Source organism: Tympanuchus pallidicinctus, unplaced genomic scaffold (assembly GCF_026119805.1).
Source record: "Tympanuchus pallidicinctus isolate F22 unplaced genomic scaffold, pur_lepc_1.0 scaffold11, whole genome shotgun sequence".
Lineage (NCBI taxonomy): Eukaryota > Metazoa > Chordata > Aves > Galliformes > Phasianidae > Tympanuchus > Tympanuchus pallidicinctus.
Genome location: NW_026294627.1, coordinates 3,873,944 through 3,894,564, shown reverse-complemented (window position 1 = coordinate 3,894,564; position 20,621 = coordinate 3,873,944). Strand labels below are relative to the sequence as shown.

At 41.9% G+C, this 20,621-nt stretch overlaps 1 protein-coding gene across 6 annotated transcripts in view; it reads right to left on the bottom strand.

The window, feature by feature from the left end:
- The window catches only part of PICALM (phosphatidylinositol binding clathrin assembly protein), a 63,854-nt gene extending 46,935 nt beyond the window's left edge, over nucleotides 1-16,919 (bottom strand). For 3 of the 6 annotated variants that reach the window (XM_052669812.1, XM_052669823.1, XM_052669833.1), the window contains exon 1: nucleotides 16,636-16,915. In XM_052669812.1, coding sequence (XP_052525772.1) covers nucleotides 16,636-16,765 — 130 coding nt within the window. In that variant the 5' untranslated portion in view covers nucleotides 16,766-16,915. Of the gene's footprint in view, nucleotides 1-16,635 lie in introns of all 6 variants that reach the window. The other 3 variants (XM_052669844.1, XM_052669815.1, XM_052669818.1) reach the window with 3 other exon arrangements.
- Between the last annotated feature and the right edge of the window lie 3,702 nt (nucleotides 16,920-20,621).

The window sequence follows — 20,621 nt, the reverse complement described above, 5'->3', positions numbered from 1 at the left end:
AAATATAGGAAACAGCTCATGAAACAATTGGAAAAACAGGGAACAGGTTTTTAGTTGCTTTTGTGTTGCGTTTTTATTTGTTTTTATATGTTTCTTAATTCTCATGTATGAGGAGGTACCAAATTCTCATTTTGATCCAACATTTCTAATGGTAAACATTCAAAGTTCCCCACACTTACAAACACTGCAGAAAATCACAGATCTAAGTTATGTTTGCAGACAGTTTCTGAAGACACAACAGATCACTGCACCCCTTATCAGTACCTACCCTCCAATGTACTGAATACCTTCATCACACTATTAAGGTTAACACTAAATGTTTTCTAAATCCCAACTCAACAGCACAGCCACATGCACGAACAATTCCCTCATTCCAGCTACATTTATCTCGTTAATTCAGAAACAATTACGATTCATGAAGGCTCAAACAACTTGAAGTTTAAAACCTGAATGCACCAACACCCTGATTCCTCTACGCTGCTCCAACCAGATGCATTTCTCCCAGGAAGAAGTAACAATTTCAAGAAGTTTTGCTTATCCTGCAAGCATCAGCACCTTATGCTTTCAGACAAGAGGAGATGCTCCAGCAGGAAAACCACCTGAATTGCCAGACCATCAAAGCACAGTAAAGAAAATAAGTTGCATGTAAATCAGATCACAGAACTTTAAATTAATTCAGGTTGGGCAGTACCTCTGAAGGTCACCTGCTCCAATCCCACAGCTAGCAAGTGATCACCACTCATCTAACCAGAGTCTTGGTTAAACCCACGGATGGATCCCTTGAACACAAGTTTGTCAAAGGCAGCTACTTGTGTACCAGCATCAGTAACAAGTTTTGATCAGTACTATGAATTCACTTCTACCTTTTTTTTTTTTTCTTTTTTACAAAAGGAAAAGGCTATCAAGCTCACAGTTGAACAGATTTGACTAGATTGCTACTGCTATGAGCTAATTCCTTCCATTCTCACAATATTTTTACTCTGTAAGTTGAATACAAACCACAGTTTAACTTCCTTAGATCTTGATTCTCGATTTATACTTCAGGTAAGTGAACGGCCTTTTTCAGAGTGGTGGTGAGCACAACACAACTTGGGAAGAACAGGTTAGGAAAACCAATGGAGGAACAGTGAGCCTTAAATGACACTACCTCTATGACTCCCTCCCTGTAATATTTCACACACCCCCTTTTTTTTAAATTATAAAAAGTCACCCCTAACCTGGGCTCAATCCTCAACCCCCATCAAATCAAAGGAAAGAGTAAGGTTTAGAAAGAACCTCACTTAACATGCAATCCCCCCCATTTCACCTCAGAAACAGGATCACAGAATCACCAAGGTTGGAAAAGACCTCCAAGATCACTCAGTCCAAACTACCATCAATATTTCCCCAAGCCATGTCCCTTAGTACAACATCTAAATGTTTTGTGAACAACACCAGGAATGGTGACCCCACCACCTCCCTTGGCTGCCATCCTTAGGAGAAGAAATTCCCTTAACATCCAACCTGAATCTCCCCCCATGCAACTTGATGGATACTCATTTTTAGGACATGTGTTTGTGAGGCAGCTCACTGACTTGAGACAGAGTGAGCTCATTCCATCACTTGCCATAAAAATCATTTGAGTTGGAAGGGGCCCTTAAAGATCAACCACTCCAAGTCCCCTGCAATGAACAGGGACACCTACAGCTTGATCATGTTGCTCAGAGCCCCATCTAGACTGACTCTGAAAGGCTCCAGGGATGGGACATCCACCAGTTCTTCAGGCAACTGCTCCACTGCTTCATTATCTTTATTGTAAAAAACTTCTTTTCTACAACATACTCCTCTTTGAATGATATTAATTTCTCCAAAAACAGAAAAAGCTACCCCAAGTGGGGGAAAAAACACTCCACATGGTTTTTCTCACTCTCCAAAAAGAGAAGATGCATACAGGAGATGAAAATTGGCAGGAGTGTTTACAGAAAAGACGACTGCATGCAAAAGGGAGAAGAATAAGAGGAAACAGGGAAGGGCACCAGTCCTTCCACCAACACTATTTTCTGTCACCCATTTTCTTAATAAACCTTTTTCTTTCAGTGCTCCCTAAACTCTTCCAGTCATCTTTCCAGCTGATCTCCTCTGGATTCTCCTCAGTTCCACTTTCCCCTCCCCACCCACAAACACAGCACACCAACAAAAACTCCCCTGCACCAAGGAGAAAGGAAGATGCTGTCCCCTGCTACATTCTTTCCCCAATATAAATACAGAAGGATACTCCACCTTTATTGCAGCCTAACACCAGTGTTTTACACTGAAAATAAGCCAAAAATTCTTGTAGTGCTCCTGCACTGCCAGATATTCCTTATTTCATACTCAGCTTTAACATCATCTTTACCATTTAGAAAGCAGCTCTTCCATGGAGAACTGCCCCAGTTTGTCAATTTAACTTTGTCTTCTAATCTTGCCCTGAAGAGCAGCTTCAAACAATGCCAGCACATGCTATGTTCCAACACACCACTTATTAACAAAAAATTATCAGTAAAAACCTGGGAAGGACATATTCCACTCTAGCTATCCTCCAATTTGATGGCAAACCCTGTATTTCAAAGCTGTTCTCTGCACTATTTTGTTTCTGAGATAATCATGCAGAAGAAATGCCAAGAAATTCTTTTAACCTGCCCCCATCAAGATCAATTTTTGTCATGAGAGAGAACCAGCAATCTAAGTGAAAGTCAATATAAAAGTATCTACAAGATAGTCAGCTTCCTAACGATTAATTTTCCAGTCCTTTCCTCTCCTTACAATTCATTTTTGTCTGCTGTCCTTAAGTATTCACATTTTCACAGGGAGAGCTGCCAAAGATTTAAGAGATTACTTGAGCCAGAATGAAAAATTTAATTTCAGAAGATGTTTACCAGCTCCTGCCAATCTGATTTCGACTAGCATACTGAAGTACCCCCCAACACAGCTTTGGATATGGATCTCCAGAGTGAATGTAGCTTATTAGCAAAGTTAAAGGTATAAATGAAAAACCATTTGCATTCCACATTTTTCTGAAGAAAAAAAAAAAAAAAAAAAAAACTGGTTTGATAGAGTAAGCTACATTTCCACTAGGGTTTTTTTTTTTTTGCTGTTTTGTTTTGATTGCAGATTTCTTAGCATTATTAGCTAAGAAATTATTATTAGCATTATTAGCATTATATTTCTTAGCATTATTAGCTAAAATTATCATTTTCGTGTGTGAATTATGAAGCTCATAAGAAGTAAATGAACATCTAAGATCTGCTTGCTTAGGTAAGATCCCCCCTTAGCCCCATTCCCCCCAAATAACACTTCAATAACGCTTTCTCTGACAACCAAGTTTTCCTCCTGCTGCAGTGTTTGTTACCACTGCAGACACTGAAAGTCTCACCAGTACTGCGTTACTCTCTATAAGGATGAAGCCTCAAGTTCTCACTTAAAGAAATACAGCTCAACTACTTCCTGAGAACCCACATGCAGAGAAATGTCCAAGACTTGCTAAAACACTTCTGCTCCACATTAATCTTGTACTTTTAAAACGTATTTTATCCCCAAATTAGTCCAAAAGAACTGTTTGTTTCCCATACCAAACACTGGTATATTATTCCCATTGGAAGCATCTCCAAATGCAGAGCCTTGATCTTATCTTTAAAAAATGCTAATAATGAGCCTACAGAACATTCTCTAAAGGTGATTCTTGATTACAAGATGAAAACTGCCTGCATTTGCCAACTCACATGACAGCGGCTGCATAAACAGAACATTTGCACTGAGCATTTAAAACCAAGGAGGAAGAAAATACTCCTTTTTCGCTGAACATGTGATCATTTCAATGAATCAAAATCACAAACAGTTATTTGTTCAACATTAAGTATTTCCAGAGCACAGAACTTTGAAGACTTGAGGATGCATCCACTTCTTCAGCTACAGTTAGTGCTCTGAGCAGTGCTGGCTGAGAATACATTAGGCCTGCAGTCTGAAGAGATCTTTGGGATGGGCAAGCTTTGATTGTGAACTACAGCCATCATATTTGATATTGAAGTATTTCAGCACACAGTATATCAGGAATAGTATGGATGGTTACACATTGTGGTTGGATGCAAGCATGGTTAATTGTACAAGAGGGAGTGCTGCTATTTTCTTCCAAAGTAATTACTCTGAAAACTGTACAGCTTCAACACTAATCTCCCACTGAAAGCAGGAAGCAATCCCAAGCAAACGGTGCACACATGCAAGAGTATCTTACAAGTCTCACTGAACAAGTTTTTAAGCCACAAAATTCTTCCAAGTCATTATTTAAGCAGGAATCACACATTGATCCCTTTTTCTCTTTTTTGTAAAGAGGAGCTGCATCTCTTAGTTAGTTTAATAGACAAAAGCCAAGCTGAGAAATGAAGCCATCCAACCTGAGGCTTCTGCAAAGCTGCATAAAACATGCTTGTCTCCTCCCATTTTTAAAACAGACTTTGGAAGCAGGATTTCCTTTTCTACAAACCTAATTCAGAACAAGAACACAACACTTCACCTAGATGCTTTTGAGAGCTGTAAGGAAACACATTTGAGTGAAAGGAGGCCTACCACTGAATTTGCCTACCTCCATCAGTGCTGAAGCTGCAGATAAAGATGCATACATATATCCACCCCCACAGAGCAAAGCATTTTGGTCAGACTATGACCTTCTCGAATTTCAAAGACCTCCAGCTTTCCCTGTTTCTCAAAAGCACTCATGCCAGAACACATCCTCCAGTATGCAACCTCCCCGGCTGCGCATCGCCTGCAGAACACAAAGCAGGAGTATACTGATGTCCTCAGCAAACCAGTAATTACATAGCAAAATAAAAGCAATGTAATTAAAGCAGTACATTGTAATTGTAAAAATATTTAAATGCACAGTAGGATGTCTGCCTTGGCACTTGCCACCCTCCACAGCTTCCCCTGCAATAAACGGTTGCCCAGTTAATTACTAAGAGAAAAAAATCCTTCAGACATGGTTTTGCGGAAACATCTGCATTTGTCGAGTTCATATCAGTTTGTTGCACCAAATAAGATGCACCATCAAAAGATTCAAACGCTGCCAACACCATACATGACTTTTGTCCTTTTGTCCCTGCAGAATATCAGTTCAACCATGTTTTTAACTCATATTACTAAGAGAACAAAAGGCAAATGAACTTACCCTGCAGATACCGAGGTGTTCTGTACGCACTACAAAAATCAAGCTTGAGTGCTTCAAAAGCAGTTGTTTGTATCTTTAAGGAGTTTTGTGTGGCCACAGGCTTACGAAGATCTACTCAGAGAAGTCATTGCAGAAATATTGACATTTAGCAGGACAACTGTTAAGAAGTAAACAGCAACATACTGTATGTGAAAAATACTGCTGTGTTCCATACCTGTTCTGTGCTCTATGACCAGCATGACTTCTCACATGCCTACAAGTGGTTAAAATCAGATGGCTGCTTGCTGCTTTAGCTGACTGAACAGAGCTTAAGGGTTCTTCATGGCAACTGTAGCTCTGAGTTAAGCACTTGTAAGACATCATATAAAAAGCAGTCTAATGTAAGTGTACAGAGGGGAAAAAGTGGAGAAAAGTCAAGACAATCAAACTGCTAATAAAGAATAATACAACACAGCATGTATTTCATAAGGGAGTCCTCTCAAGAAATCCATCTTTTTTTCCTGAAATTTCTGTAAAAGCAGCTCATCAAATTCAAGCTAATAACCCTCAGTATTTTACCATAAGACTTCTCTCTCACTGACAAGAAACACTTGCTCAAAGCTTGCTGCAGAGCTTTTAGTTACCAAATCTCAGCTAATGGCTGAGGAGCAAACACATTTTGATTATTTGCTGATCATAGCATATTAGCCTTTTTCTTAAAGGCAAACAAGGATTCCTGAAAAATGATTTTATTTCAACATGGATAACTGCTAATAATCAAATATCTATTATCACTGAAAATTACACCAAGCTAGAATACACACCAACAGAACTGGTGGGAGTGTTGGCCCAACAGAGCACCACAAAAGACAACGGACTTGGACACAACGGAGAGGTTGGATGGCAAAAATCTCATTAAGCTCACTAAGAAGTACAGAGTTCCTTACCTGGGTAGGAAAAGCCTCAGGCACCAGCACAAGCTAAGGGAACCCAGCTGGAAAGCCAGCCTGCAAGAAAAACCTTTGGGTCCTGATAAGACACCAAGCTGAACATGAGCCAGCAGAGCTGTGCAGCCATGCTGTGAAGGCAGCTAATGGTATTCTTGGCTGCATTAGGCAAAGTATCTCCAGCAGGGTCAGAAGAGGTGATGGTTCTGCTTTACTCAGCAATCATGAGGCTGCAACTGGAGTTCCAGGCTCCCCACTAAATGCAGACTGGACAGAGTTGAATGGAGGGCCTCCAAGATCACCATGGACCTGGAGAACAACTCCAATGAAGACAGAGCACTGGGACTGCCCAGCCTGGAGAAAAGGAGGCCCAGGCAGGTCCTACAATGTCCATGAATATCTGAAGGATGCAAAGAGGAAGGATCCAAGCTGGAAAACAAGAGGTTCCATCTGAATAGCTACTCCAAAAGGAACCGATCTTCAACAGGAACAGGACAAAGACACCAAAACAAAATGCAAAGCTGCTCCTATTTGGTGACTTGTGCTAAATTCTAATAAATACTAAAATTCAAGATACTTCAAACTGGAATATTTCTTGCTGCCGCTTTAACACAAGCTCCACCCGTTCCACAGTATTTCCTTTGTTTTGCATATAAAGGTGAACTCGTTAAATGAGCTTTCTCATTGACAGGCGCATTCATGCCTTCATTTCTGGACAATACAGATTGCTTTCTGATATGAACTGTGGATAGATCAGATAAATGGAGTACAGGAGCTCAACAGGAAAATTTAAAAAATTGTATCTTCCCCCAGTCGAAACACACATATAATCATAAAACTGTTTCAGCTGAAACTTGTGTACTCAGCTCATGTAAGAAGAGGCAGTCAAGTACAGCAACAGCTAAAATCCTCCATTCTTTTCACAGAAGTGTTGGAAATGTCTGCCTGATTTAGCTTTCACTTCCTTCTTCAATTCAGAATAATATTTCCCACGAGGTATTTGGAGCTCCCTGAGCAAATGAAACTCATCTTGGCTCATCCTAGTGCAGCTTCAATGCATGTTCAAATAGCATTGTTAGCAACTGCTAACAGATCAGAATTATCCTTTACAGTCCATGCCAAAGCTGTTTAAAATAAAATCAAAAATATGATGTGAGATAGGTCAGGGTGGAACAGAAATAGCCTTCACCAAGCACAGAGTGTGGAAGAGAAGTTGTGCTTATCTGGTGCTCCAAATAAAGCTCTACTGATCATCAACAGCTAAAGCCATGGACCTTACAAATGGGTACCCATCCTGTAACAGTAATGTTGTGTTTGGGCTTCATAAATCCAAAGTAGCTCTTCTGCTCACTCCCAAGATTTAGAGACCTTCCTGACGCGCACTTCATTAGCAGTGATGCAGTTAGCAAGTTTCACAAAGTTTTACAGCAAGCATGGAGCTTAAAACCTTTTCAGTCTGAAACTAGACCAGTGGTAGAAGTAGTAAAATGTAAGAGTTCTCCCACATCCCACTGCTTCCAGACGGAAATTTCTGTATTTACCATGTACAAAGACATGTCCCTGCCATGAACAGCCTCTAAAATAAACCACAACCAAAGTCAAAGTGGTCATCAGTAAAAGGAAAGACTGCTTCAGCCTGATTCTATCTTTAAAACAGAACTGTTTTCTAAAGAAAAGCTCTAACTGCAAGATCTAGCTAGTTATTCCAATACTTCAAAGTCAAGTCATTCATTAGCTGGAACCTCAGAGAGCTAAAAAGAACATGCAGCTACAGTACAACTAGGTGTTAGAATGCCTTGTGTCCACCCTGCTACATACCAAGAGGATGAACACATTCCTATCTACAAAGGCTCCTCATTAACATTTTTTTTTTTTGAAGGACAAAAGCATCTTCACAAAAGTATTCTGTTTTTCTTACAAATAATTTAATCTGAATAAAGTCTCCTTGTAAAATAACTCTGTGTAGGCAAAAAAGTTTTTAAAAACAATGCTTCAAACTCACAGCAATGCAATTCCCAACATCACACATTCAATTAACCGTGCTGTCCCCTGGCACGTGAGAACTAACACAAAAGCTTCCCTGGATTTCTATCTGCTTACATGCCAAATTAAGCACGGAAATAAACTTCACATATTCCATATATTTAATGCAAAGTAATCTGCCAGGAAACAGCATTAGCCTTGATTACATTTGATAGGCTTAATGATGCTACTGTCTGTGGCAAAGCATTCCAGCTCAACACATCCAAAAAGAAGTTTCATCTCATTCCCTATTAACTATCAAAGATTTATAAAAGAAGTCTGCCCCCAGAGCATCATTTTTTCCCCAAAGCATAGCACAGCGTGTCAGTCCCTGCATTTCAAACAGTTTACAGCTGGCATTTGTGTATCTTGAGCTTCCCCATCAGACAGCTAACCAAAAGGCAGCAGCTCACGACACACTTCATTGCCTTGTTAGAAATAACTACAGCCCAGTCATGCAAAAGTGTTCATATTTGGCATCTATTGACTTCTTGCTCATTCCTATGATCAAAGTCCACCTCCTATACTTTTGATGCTCTAGACTTCGTTCTACAGTGCTGTTTCAATATCTGATTGAAATGCACTTAGAGGAGAATAACTCCAACTGAGCTTAACAGACTGGTGGCAGTCAATTGTAACGAAGGACAACAAATGCAGGCACTGTAATTTGACTAAACCTGCTAATCAGAACTTCTCCATATCAATGAGAGCAAAGCCACACGGACCATCACACGAACCATCACAACTGATTCCAAGTCATACTGGAATCCTCACCTATCTGTTTATTTCTGACCAGTAAAACTTGTTGAGAGAAAAAGAGCACAGAAAGAATATTTAGAAAAGCCAGATCAAACAAGAATTGCTTTATGCAAAGTTAGCTTCATTTGAAAACCACATCTGTATATAGTTGCTGTGTACTCTAAGTATATAGCTTATTTTTTAAAGCAAGATTTTTTTAAGCTTATCATAACACTGTCTGCTAAATTATTAATACCAATGGTTTCTGGCAAATAGAAAAATGGACAATCAATCAACTGACACCACTGTCACAGTGTTCAAGCCACCATACTGAGAATAGCTAAGCAAGTTTTACCATTTTACATCAAAAATGAGGTCAGGTCAGGAATACATAGATGTGGATCAGAAAAATTCAAAGTTTGAAATAGGTTGCAGTGAAGGCTGCAATTATCACAGCAGTGCAGGCTAGGGAGGAGGTAAAGGGGATAGAATCAAATTCAAACTCATGTGTGACCCAATTTCCAATTAAATATCGACCTATTTATCAGCCAAATAAGCCAAGCACAACTGGAAATAAATTTAAGTGAAATGCTGAAGGGATTTCTGAATGTAAGTATAAACAGGGAGAAGAAGCACTCTATATAACAGAAGTAAACCCAACACAGAAAGCACACACCTGAAAAGCATGAGACAGGTACAGAAACTGTCATATCACATTACAGCTCCTCATTATCCATCCCAGAAGATTCAAATACTGCCAAGAGCTAAGCAAGTCACAGGCAGCCCTTAATGTCAGAGAACACAGACAGCTATTTCCCCTGTTTGATGGCCACTTGATCTTCTGATTTGGCAGAAAGTACCAGAATAATCAGATCACAGACACCCAGAAATGTTGTGAGGATGCTAATGAAGTATCTATCATTCTTCAAACTGGATTAAATACAGTTATAAAAGCCACTAAATTGGAAAAAAAAGTATTAAAAAATTTGGGAAGGAAACAGTTATAACAATTGAACCAACATCAACAATTTGAAGAACAAATGCTTAAGTATTAAAAGTGACAAAGGTTACAAACTGTAGAGATGCTTTGTTGATGGCATGGTATACAGTTGGGAACTGCAGTGGCCAAGTTACATGCTACTGCAAGTACCATATTTAGAGTAAATATGTGAAATAGCAGAGTTGGAACCAGCACAAATGTATCACTTCCTACATAAGCAGAAGAACTGCTGCTTCCAGAATGGCACTGCTGCCACGGCACACACACACAGTAACTGAAGGACTGCTTGCTTCAGAGGTAATAAGGAACATTACACAAAGATTTCAGAAGTGCCTTATCAAGAGAATGAATGGAAGGAGAAAAAGGGCTTCATGTGGAGAGCTTTTCCTTAGGAAATTGACAGATCTCAAAGAAATTACATTACAGAGCTGAGAATGAGCCTAAGAGCCATATTTGTCTATTATGTTATATATACATCAATACATGCCCAGACACTACATGTACGTCATCACATGAATTAAAATAAAACCACAAGACCTTTGTACCACTTCTCTCCACTACATTTACATGCGACTCACGCTAAGAACTGACTTTTCACATCAACTTCTGGCATAGATCTTGTCATTTTACTACATTTGTTCCAAAGAAAAAACAAAAAAAAAGCCTAATTCGCTCATTTTTAATATTCAAATGATCCAGATAAGTATTACCTTAATAAAGCTCCTTTAGAAAAATAGCATAGGGATGTTTAGTCACAATCTGAAAATCCGACCCATTTGTTAAGTCATTATGAAACGCTTAACTTAATGAAGTTACTTTCACAGACAGTTAAATACAGCTTAGTTCCCTGATTTCTCAAATCTCAATACCCGATTTGTCACAAAATGCTCAGAACCTGGATTTGCCACTAACAGCCTTGAGAATACCCAAAGTTCATGGTGAATATACAGACAGCCTTTGGAGGTTTACAAACTGCCATCTAACTGATAAAGCTGAAATGTGAAGCCAAGGGTGATTGCTGAGACACAACACATGTATTTCTACCTCCTTTGAGCTAAGTGTGCAACAGGTAAGAAAAGTCCATACCCTGCCTGGACAGAATCACTTTTCACAATAGACATAACTTCTTGAACAGCAAGAAAAATATCAGAACAACTTGATATCAACATCAGTTTCTTCCATTTCTGTTTAGCAGTGGCTTTTTGTCTGGTCACTTCTTGTTCAACTTCTAATCCAGTGCAGACAATCAGCAACAAAGTCTCCCCTACCGGAACCTTTACAAGATAATGTTCAGCTCCACATTACAGCTACTTTTGAGGTTAATACTTCGACCTGCAGGAAACCTAGAAAGTTAAACTCCCGTACTGATGGACATAAATAGGTTTCTAGACAAGATGAGGTTCTGTCAAAGAACTTGTGAAAAGTTCTCACTGCTTGAGCAAAAGAGTTTGCTGACACAGAAGAACAAACGTGCACTCGAGACTATTGCTTTATACACAAATGCTTAGTGACTGTCTTACAACAAGACTACAACCAAGTCATTCACAACACTCACCTGTTTTCTTCTATAATGATTTAGGATCAACAAGGTTTACAGAAGTAAGAGTGCACACATCCTATCTGCAGCAACTGGGCTATTTTTGGAAAAGTAACTGATGTTTCAGCATTAAAAAGTGAAAATACCTTCAAGATATTGATAAACTTCAGGAGACTGTTATAAAATACTGAACTTCCCCATGCAAAACATGTCTGTGTTGCAGAAAAGGTGTGGTATTTTTCAGGGAGAGCAAGATCTCTAACATTTCATAAGTTAACTTTCACAGCATTTACTCAGTAGTTTAGTGATCATATGCTTTACAACAGGCAATGTACATAAAAAAAAGGAAACCAACAAAAGGAAGCTTGTACTCCATGGTTCTTTTTTTGTTTTTTGTTTTTTAAAGTATCACTATGCAAAGTAATGTTACTTTGTAAACTTCTTGCCACTAAGAACAGCTTAAAACTTCCACATCTAGGGACTGAAAACTGATCTTAAGAATACAAACAAGACTGAAATAGATCATTAGGTCACAGTCTGAAATGCAGAATGTCTTTTTTGAGCATCTTGTTTAGAAGATGTGAGAGATGTCTGCAGCATTAAAAATTATAGTTAGAGCAACAGCCCAAACTTACATGACACCTGAGTAACTTCAGCCAACGCAAAACAATGGCAGTATGAAGATTCACAGTAAGCTGACTGCAGGTGTTCTCCAGCCTCTCCTCCGTAGCTCCTGCCTCTTACTTCATCTGAAGTAGAATACTGCTTCAGGCTAAGTAAAGTAAAACAACAGCTGCAGAACTAAATGGCTATTCTCTCTGCAAATGAGCAGCTGTGGTAGAAAAATCAGCCCTCTGGCACTCCAGAGGAGTGTGATAGTTCTTGTGCTCTACTAAAAGGCATAAACAAATACTGTAAAGGAATTCTAGCAAGAAGTTGGGGAAAGCTCACTAAGGAACAAATCCTGAAGGAGTCACAGAAGGACTCAGAGAGAAAGAAATACTTCAAAAGAAAGCTGTAATGATGTAATTATCTGCATTTGGAGTAATTATGGTTACACATAACCGTTCCAAGCAAGAATAGCCATGGACTGCCTCCAGAAATTTCAGTCAGATATAAAATGAGAAGCAAAGCCATGAGAAACATCAGGAAGTCCTAACAAAAAAAAAAAAAAAAAAAAAAAAAAGTAGCTCTGGTAAAGTTTTAAGTGCCATAAAGAGAACATGGATAACCTATTGCTACTGCAGAACACCACAGTGTTTTAAGAACCCAGGAGTTAACGCACTGCACCACTCAGTATTCAAAGGCAGGTGATCACTGAAAGCACTGATTTTCACAGCTTTACTGCAGATTTCCAGTGAGGTACAGAGAAAAAGCAGCGATTATTGTCCTCCTTCAGTGCTACAAGATCCCCTCTGCTGACTGTCACCTGAGAGCAGAAACATAAAGCAAGACTTGAGCTGGACTTTGTTGCGGTTCTAGTCTGCAAGTAAAGCCAAAACAGCTGAGTGAAGGACTTGGAAAATAAGTTCCCAACAAATTTAATTCAACTTACTTTCACTCACATAGTTTCTCAGTAACATCTACATAACAGAGGGCAGTGTCAGTTTACTGTCTTCCTCAAAAAAATGAATTTCTTCACAATAAGAAAATATTTTTATTTAATAAAAACAAAGTAAAGGAAGCTACACTCTGGCATAACTATTGAGAGATTTCCTGTTAAGAAAGGATAATTACAGTATCATAACTTCCTTCCAACCCATCCATCCACATTCTCCTTTAAAGAGCACTATTATCTACAAGCAGACAGGGCTACTACACCACACACACTCAAAAACCCAGCCCTAAGCATATATCACATCAAAGCTGTTTCATTTTGCTTTTTTGATGTACTCACAAACTTGCACAGGTACACAAACATTTCTCTGTGCCACTGGGGACCCTAGTTGCTATTACATGCATTATCTCGTGGCTTTCACAGAATCACAGAAACACCAAGGTTGGAAAAGGCCTACAAGATCACCCAGTCCAACCATCCACCTGTCACCAATAGTTCTCACTAAGCCATGTCCCTCAACACAACGTTCAAACAGCCCTCGAACACCTCCTTGGGCAGCCCATTCCAGTGCCTTTCTTAACACTAACTGCCCACCACCAATATATACATACACAGCTCCCCCTACTCCAACCTTAGAACCATAAAAATTAAAGCAAAATTCAGCAACAAGGTTTTGAGCACCATTTACACTCAATTTTGTTCTTATCTCTGTACAGCACTGAATACAGCAGACAATAACTAGCCATGAAAGGAAGGGCTGTATGAAATCTGGCATACAAATGAAACCCACAAGCTAGTTGTGAGATATCAGAGTGGTGTGAAAACTAGGACGAAGTCCTAGTTAAACTAGGTTTTCCATAAAATAAAGTTAATGAACTACACTTCGGGAGGTTTCAAGACTACTGAGCCTGATTACTATGGAACAAGTAATCCGTAGTTACAAATGCAGCACCTGGATGGCAAAACAGAATTCTTATCTCAGTTACAAGATGGAACCTCCAGAACAGCATCATATCCAGAGTGAGAGCACTGGATCACAAGATGATTGATGTTACCTATCATAGGCCAAGTCCAATTGTCAATCCAAAATCTCTTTCTCCCTCTAACCGAAAAAAAAAGCAACTAAATCTGTAACTGGAAAGGACCAATACGGTCCAAGAATGACTTTTTACACTCTAGCTATTAAGACTGCAGTCACTGAGGGAACATAGAAATACAGTAAGGGAAGCCCTTCAGTTCTGGAACTCCATAGGCAATCAAGAACAAGATAAATTAGAGTTGGAATGCTCACACATACAGGCATTTGTTTTACATTTTTCCCAGTTATACGGGTTAGTGCAAGGCTGGGCTACTTCAATGTGCTCATGACAGCTCAAGCTTAAACAAGAAAGTTTCAGAAATAGGACAGCCACAGAATTAGAAGTCTGCATAAGTAACGCATATACCACATCAAGAAGAATATGCAACAACCACAGAAAACACTACAAAAGTAAGGCTTAACTCCAGGAGAGTCTCAGAAAACGTAACTCATTAACTTGTCTAAAGTCTGGAGACGGGCTTCAGCAAATCAAGTTTTGAAAGTTTAAGATATTTTTAAATATTCTAGAGGGATGCTGCCCATGGGAGACTGGTATACTGCTGTTCACAGTGAGAGGTCAGCATTTCGGATTTATTTAGCAGTTAAAAGAATTAAACTATTTTTTAAAAAAGTATGTGCAAATGACCCAGAGGTGGGGCTTGAATAACAGCTTCTGAAAAAAAAAAAAAAAAAGCATTTATTTTTAACCATGCAACCATAAACAGTACGAACAAAGAAGACTTCCAAAATATGGAACTGTGTCATTTCCTGATGGCAGGACCAGAGATTCCCAAGAAACTTATTAGAGGCAGCACACAAAACTTGATCTTCTCAGGATCTATTTTTACTGTTTGGAAAAGTAGTGATAGTAGTAAAGCTAATGGAAAATAAGTTCACATCACTCTGAAAAAAAAAGAATCATCCAAGAAGGAAGCAGGAACTGGGAAGTTCTCAATCCAGAGCAGACAGGAAATAAGGAAGCAGTCCTCTCATCCAGCAATCACCAGACACTGCTTTCCGATGTGTTCTAAGTATAACAAGCACCCCTCCAGAACAGTATTCTACAGGTCTTGATTAGGACATCCCCCTGCAAACATTTTCAGAACACCACCTTTGAATAAACACACACAACTCTGAAGAGCAGCTGATGGGTCAGTTGGACGGTCCTGGAACTATGTTTTTTCTACTACTCCAAGATAAACTTAAAGGTTTTACCATGAAGCCTCCCTTTCTGTTGTGAGAAATCCAGTACCATCATGGCTTCATTCGTCAGCCATACAACAAGGTGCTTTCTCTACCTGAGAATGAAGTTAACTACAGCCCACAGATCTCCCCAGCTGACCCAAAACAAAATACAACAAACAAAGAACAGAAGAACCCAATCACATATAGTCATTTATAACACAGTCTTGAAGCAAAAGATGAAATGGATGAGAGAATAGCAACAAGAAACAGAGGCAGCTTTTCCATGGCTACTCTATAAAATGGTCCATATCTCTCTCAGGTACTCATAAACCAGGAGTTTCTTTATGCTTCAAGTCAGATACATTTTGATAGAAAAAAGTAGTAACTACAGTATACTATTACTATCATCTGGTCTTGTCATTTAGACATAGTGAGGAGTCAACGCAGAAATTCAAGATACACAAAGAGTCAGCCTTCTCACATACGTGGGTGGGAGGAAGGGACAAAGCACTTACACAGAAGGCACATCCACAGGTTTCTCTCTAGTATCTTTCTTTACAGATGGAGGAGGACAGGTCTACAATAAATGGACATGATACACTCAAGTACCCAACTGAAGTGCATCCTTCGCCCTATGACCTCACAGCTTAATGGAACATGCACTAATATGAACTTCTGAGCTCACTGTAATCAACCGGGTGGAACAGAATTCAGAGAAAACCTTTTAAGACTTCCCACTTTGGATTTAGTTTTAATAGAAGCTGTATGGGATGCTGAACTCAGGTGCTGAAGATCTAAAGAAGCCCTCTTAGGCCCATCTCCCCCTGCTAGGGAGACTAGAAAGGACAAGAGAGAGATTAATCCCTTGAGCACTCATTTCACACAGAAGATTATATGGAGCAAAAAGATGGGAAAGTATTGGTTGTTTTTTGTTTTTTTTTTTTTTCCCCTAGTAGACTACCTGGGAGAGAAATAAGAGAAGTGACCAACTTGGAGACAGGCTCCAATTCTATAGAATTCAAGAATTGTGCTCTAGCAAGAGACCAACCAGACCAATAAGCGAGGAAATAACATCCCATTCCTCTGCTCAATGCCCTCGGTCCTCCGAGGAAGAGGAACGGGGCAAGCGCCGTCCTTCAGAAGCTTACACTGCTCAGAGCCCTATGCATAAAGAAGAAACCCACGGGAAGGCCTCTCCTGCCGGGCACACGCACGGCGAGCAGCCTCTCCCAAGCTCTCCGTCGCCACGTCCCCGCTCCCACCCACCCCCACCCCCCAACCACACCGTCCTATGCCGAAGCGCACGGAGCTCCGCCGCTCCACGTCCCCGCGAGGCCGGAGGGAGAACAGGCGGCCCCGCAGCCCGGCTCGGAGCGCAAGCAGAGCCCTGGCGCCGTCACCCCTCGTGTACTCACAGTCCAGGTGTTTCTTCTTGGGCCCCATGACCTCGTGCGTCGTGGCCTTGCAGACGGTTTTGGAGACCGCCGAGCCGGTCACGCTGTGCTGAGCCGCCGTGATGCGGTCGGTGAGGCTCTGGCCGGACATGGCGGTGCTGGAAGGGAGCGCGGCGCCGCTCCTTCCTCGGGGGCCGGGACGGGAGGACTGCGCCGGGGGATGGAGCTGAACGGATTCCTCGCCCCGCCGCGCCGCAGGCGGCCCCCGCTCCGCCCTCAGGGACGGACCTGTCACCCGAGCAGGGACCCCTCCTCCTCCTCCCACCCCCCTCCCCCAACCGCCGTCCCCTCCCCCTGCGCCTTCCGCTCGGCCGGGGACAGGGGACACACGCTGGGCGCCGCAGGAAAATGGCGGCAGCGCGGCTCCTCCTCGGAGCTTTCCGGCCGCCCCGCGTCACGTGATCCCGGCGCCACGCCCACGTGACACGCCCCTCGCGCCCCCCCCCCCCCCCCTTTCCCCTCCCGCCTTTCCCTACAGCGGACGAGTCCCGGTGCGGAGCTCCTCGGGCGCGAGAAGGGGCGGGGTCACGTGGTGCCTGGCTGCCCTCAGCGCGGGTGCGGCGGGCGGGGGCCGCTGAGGGGCCGTTGAGGGGCCGTTGAGGGCTGCCTGCCTTCAGCCGGGAGGGTCCGCGCAGCTGGAGGAAAGCGGGGACGGCCCCCGGCTCTGTGTCGTATCACTGGGGAAACAGAGGTTGGGTCGGCGTGGGTACCCGCTCTGTGGTCTGCAGGGTGGCGCTTGAAAGGGTTGTAAAATAAAACCTCGGGAGTTGTGAGGAAATTTTTGTGTTCCTCGGCTTGGAAAGTGCCTTGGAAATTCCTTGTGTGGTACCTTGGCCAACGGAGACGTGAAGGAGAGCTCTTCCCGAAGGCTGGGAGCTGAGTGGTTGCTGCATTCGTCCTCCTCGGTCTTATTTGAAAGCTCTCAAATTTACATCATAAATATATAAATCAATAAACTACAGTGTGTTTTTCAGGTCTTTCCCGATCAGCCTTCCTCCGTTTTACCTCTCAGCTAATGCTTCTCAGGGCTCTCGGATTTACCCAGCGGCTCTGCCCTTGACTTACGGGATTTTGTGCAAAGTTGCTTCACGTTCCATAAAAGTTAGTCAAGCGTTCCTTCAGGAACCTCCCAGGACCTGGCAGCTGGGTGACCCTGAGGAGAACGACAGGCACCGAGGAGCAGCAACCAGAGTTCAGTTCTGGTGCAATCACAGCCACCCTGAGCACCCTTTACTTCTTCCAACAGGGCACTCTTCTCTTCCCAGCTCCTACAGCAGCGAATAACACAGCAAAACCACAACATTCCATCAGGCAAATATCCTTCCTCTCCCAGAAGTGCCTCCTGATGATTCTTCTTGGAAATGTCCCTGATCCGTGAAGCCACTGAAGGATTTATTAGGCAATTTAAACAGAAGCGGTATACAAACGACGGTCGGCTTGGTCTGCCTGACAGGATATCTAAGTAGGATTATCTCTTCATAATGCTTGCTGAAAATCAGTGTCAGATGAAGGATAACTGGTGAAAGCTGGACCCAAATAATGTAATTGCTGTGTCTGTGGAAGGAGTGCTTGCACATGTAGAACTTGCTTCCTTCATAATGCCACATTTGTATTTGTTGGCTCCTCCTGACCTGCTCTTCGAGTTCCAAATACCCACACCAATGGACTCTGAGATAGGACAGCTTTAGCATAAAACTTCGCATCAACAAAAACACTAAGACTGCTGTGGGCTGTTGATACAGCAGCATCACTGTGAATACACCACCTTTTTGTACTGTTTCCAAATTATATTGTAAACTGGAGATTTAAATTCACAGAATCACAGAATGGCCAGGGTTGGAAGGGACCTCAAGGATCATGAATCTCCAACCTCCCTTCCACACGCAGGGCCACCAACCTCCACATTTAATACCAGACCAGGCTGCTCAGGGCCCCATCCAACCTGGCCTTGAACACCTCCAGGGACGGGGCATCCACAGCCTCTCTGAGCAGCTGTTCCAGCACCTCACCACTCTCTCTGTAAAGAATTTCCCCCTGACATCCAACCTAAATCTTCCTTCCCTCAACTTAAAACCATTTCCCCTCGTCCTTTAGTTATGAACCCTTTCAAAGAGTTGACTCCCCTCCTGTTTGTAGGCTCCCTTTAGGTACTGAAAGGCTGCAATGAGGTCACCCTGCAGCCTTCTTTTCTCCAGGCTGAACAAGCCCAGCTCCCTCAGCCTGTCTTTGTAGGGGAGCTGTTCCAGCTCCCTGATCATCTTTGTGGCTCTCCTCTGGACCCTCTCCAACAGCTCTCTGTCTTTCTTGTACTGGGAGCTCCAGACCTGGGCACAGCACTCCAGATGGGGCCTCACAAGAGCAGAGTAGAGAGGGACAATCACCTCCCCATCCCTGCTGGCCACCCTTCTTCTGATGGAGCGCAGGATCCCATTTGCTTTCCAAGCTGAATTTATTTTGATGCTGCTGGTATTTTTTTATTCCGACTTCTTCTAGGACCAGGATTTCAACACCCTTCTTCAAGAAGTCTTGCTTGCTATTTGGAAAAGGTCCATGGAATTAGCCTGTGTAATTTAAGCTCCGTTGGTTCTTCTCTGATTATGCCCATTGCTTTCTCCAAGAATAGTGGAACTATCCAAAGAGAGAAAGCTTTTGACTGTACAAGTTACTGAGACCAGATTTGGACAAAACGTCTCATTCCTAAGGGGACAAAAAGTGACCTTGGTTTTAAAGGTTCGAAAACCCAAAATAAGTTAAACTTTTCTATCTCCCTTTGTAAACACAGAAATCTTAGAGTTTAACCCCACTCAGTTAAAAATTTTACTCATTATTTTTGTTCTTAATTAGAAACAAGAGAGAAGTTGTTGGGAGGGCTTATTTTTGTAATTGTTTGTTGCTTTTGAATTACTTGGGAGACATTTGGTACCTTTACAGTGAGGACCTTGAAGCACTGTGTTAGATAATATCTGAGCACCTCCCAAAGATGTGGAAATTGAAATCAAAATATTAATCTCTTTTCCTTTCCAACCTGAAGAAAACAAGTTTGATTAGTTTATATCTCATTTGTTTTTGTTTTTTGTCTGGGCGTGCTTGAGAAAGAAAGAAACTAATCCAAAGAAATGAGTCCTATATTTAGTCAAGTGGCAAACCTAAACAACATTCTTTTCTCTTGTGAAGAGTTGTTCCAGAGTATGGATTCAGCTCCTGAAAAATGCTGCATCTTGCATTCTCAAGCTCCTGAAAGTGTCAGCGGTCACTGGCATCCAGCTATGCTGAAAGGACAGGCCAGCTGACAGGGCTGATTCTCCCTACGTGTACTCTGCAATTCTGAAAATCTTGCCTCAGCGTGACCTCTGTAATTTATTATGTATATTGCTTTCTTGCAACAGTGCAGTTTCTACTCTGTGTTATGCCTTCTACTCCGTAATGTCTGCAGTCCAACTGTGTGCTTTAATGCTCACAGTGCTGCTGGCATCTGTGCCTTCCTCCACACTTCATGCTCTTGCGAATGTTCAGCAAACTATTAGGAAAGCTGTGGTTTGGAGTCATTGTTTACAGGGCATAGCTTCAGGTTTAAAGGAGGTGTTTTGGCTGAATTTCAGATCACTTAGAAATCAACCCTTCTGAGGTACAGAACTGGAAAGGCACAGAGTTGTGCACATGCTTTTAGGGTGTAGCAGGCTTATTGCTAAGGCTAAAAAGGCGTACCTAGAAACAGCAACAAAAGAAACCAGCAACTGTAATCTGGAAAGTGTAGAGGGCTGATGAATAAAAATTGTGGAGTCAGAAAATACTGAAATGGAGCTATTTCAATAGAATGGGGTGGAAAGGCTGAGGGGGATGGTTAAGAGTGACAGTGATAGGGTGCAGAGGCAATGCAGAGGAAATCCAGAGGCAGTGAGTCTAGCTGAATGTGATAGGAAATGGTGTTTCAGTGCTTTATAAATGGT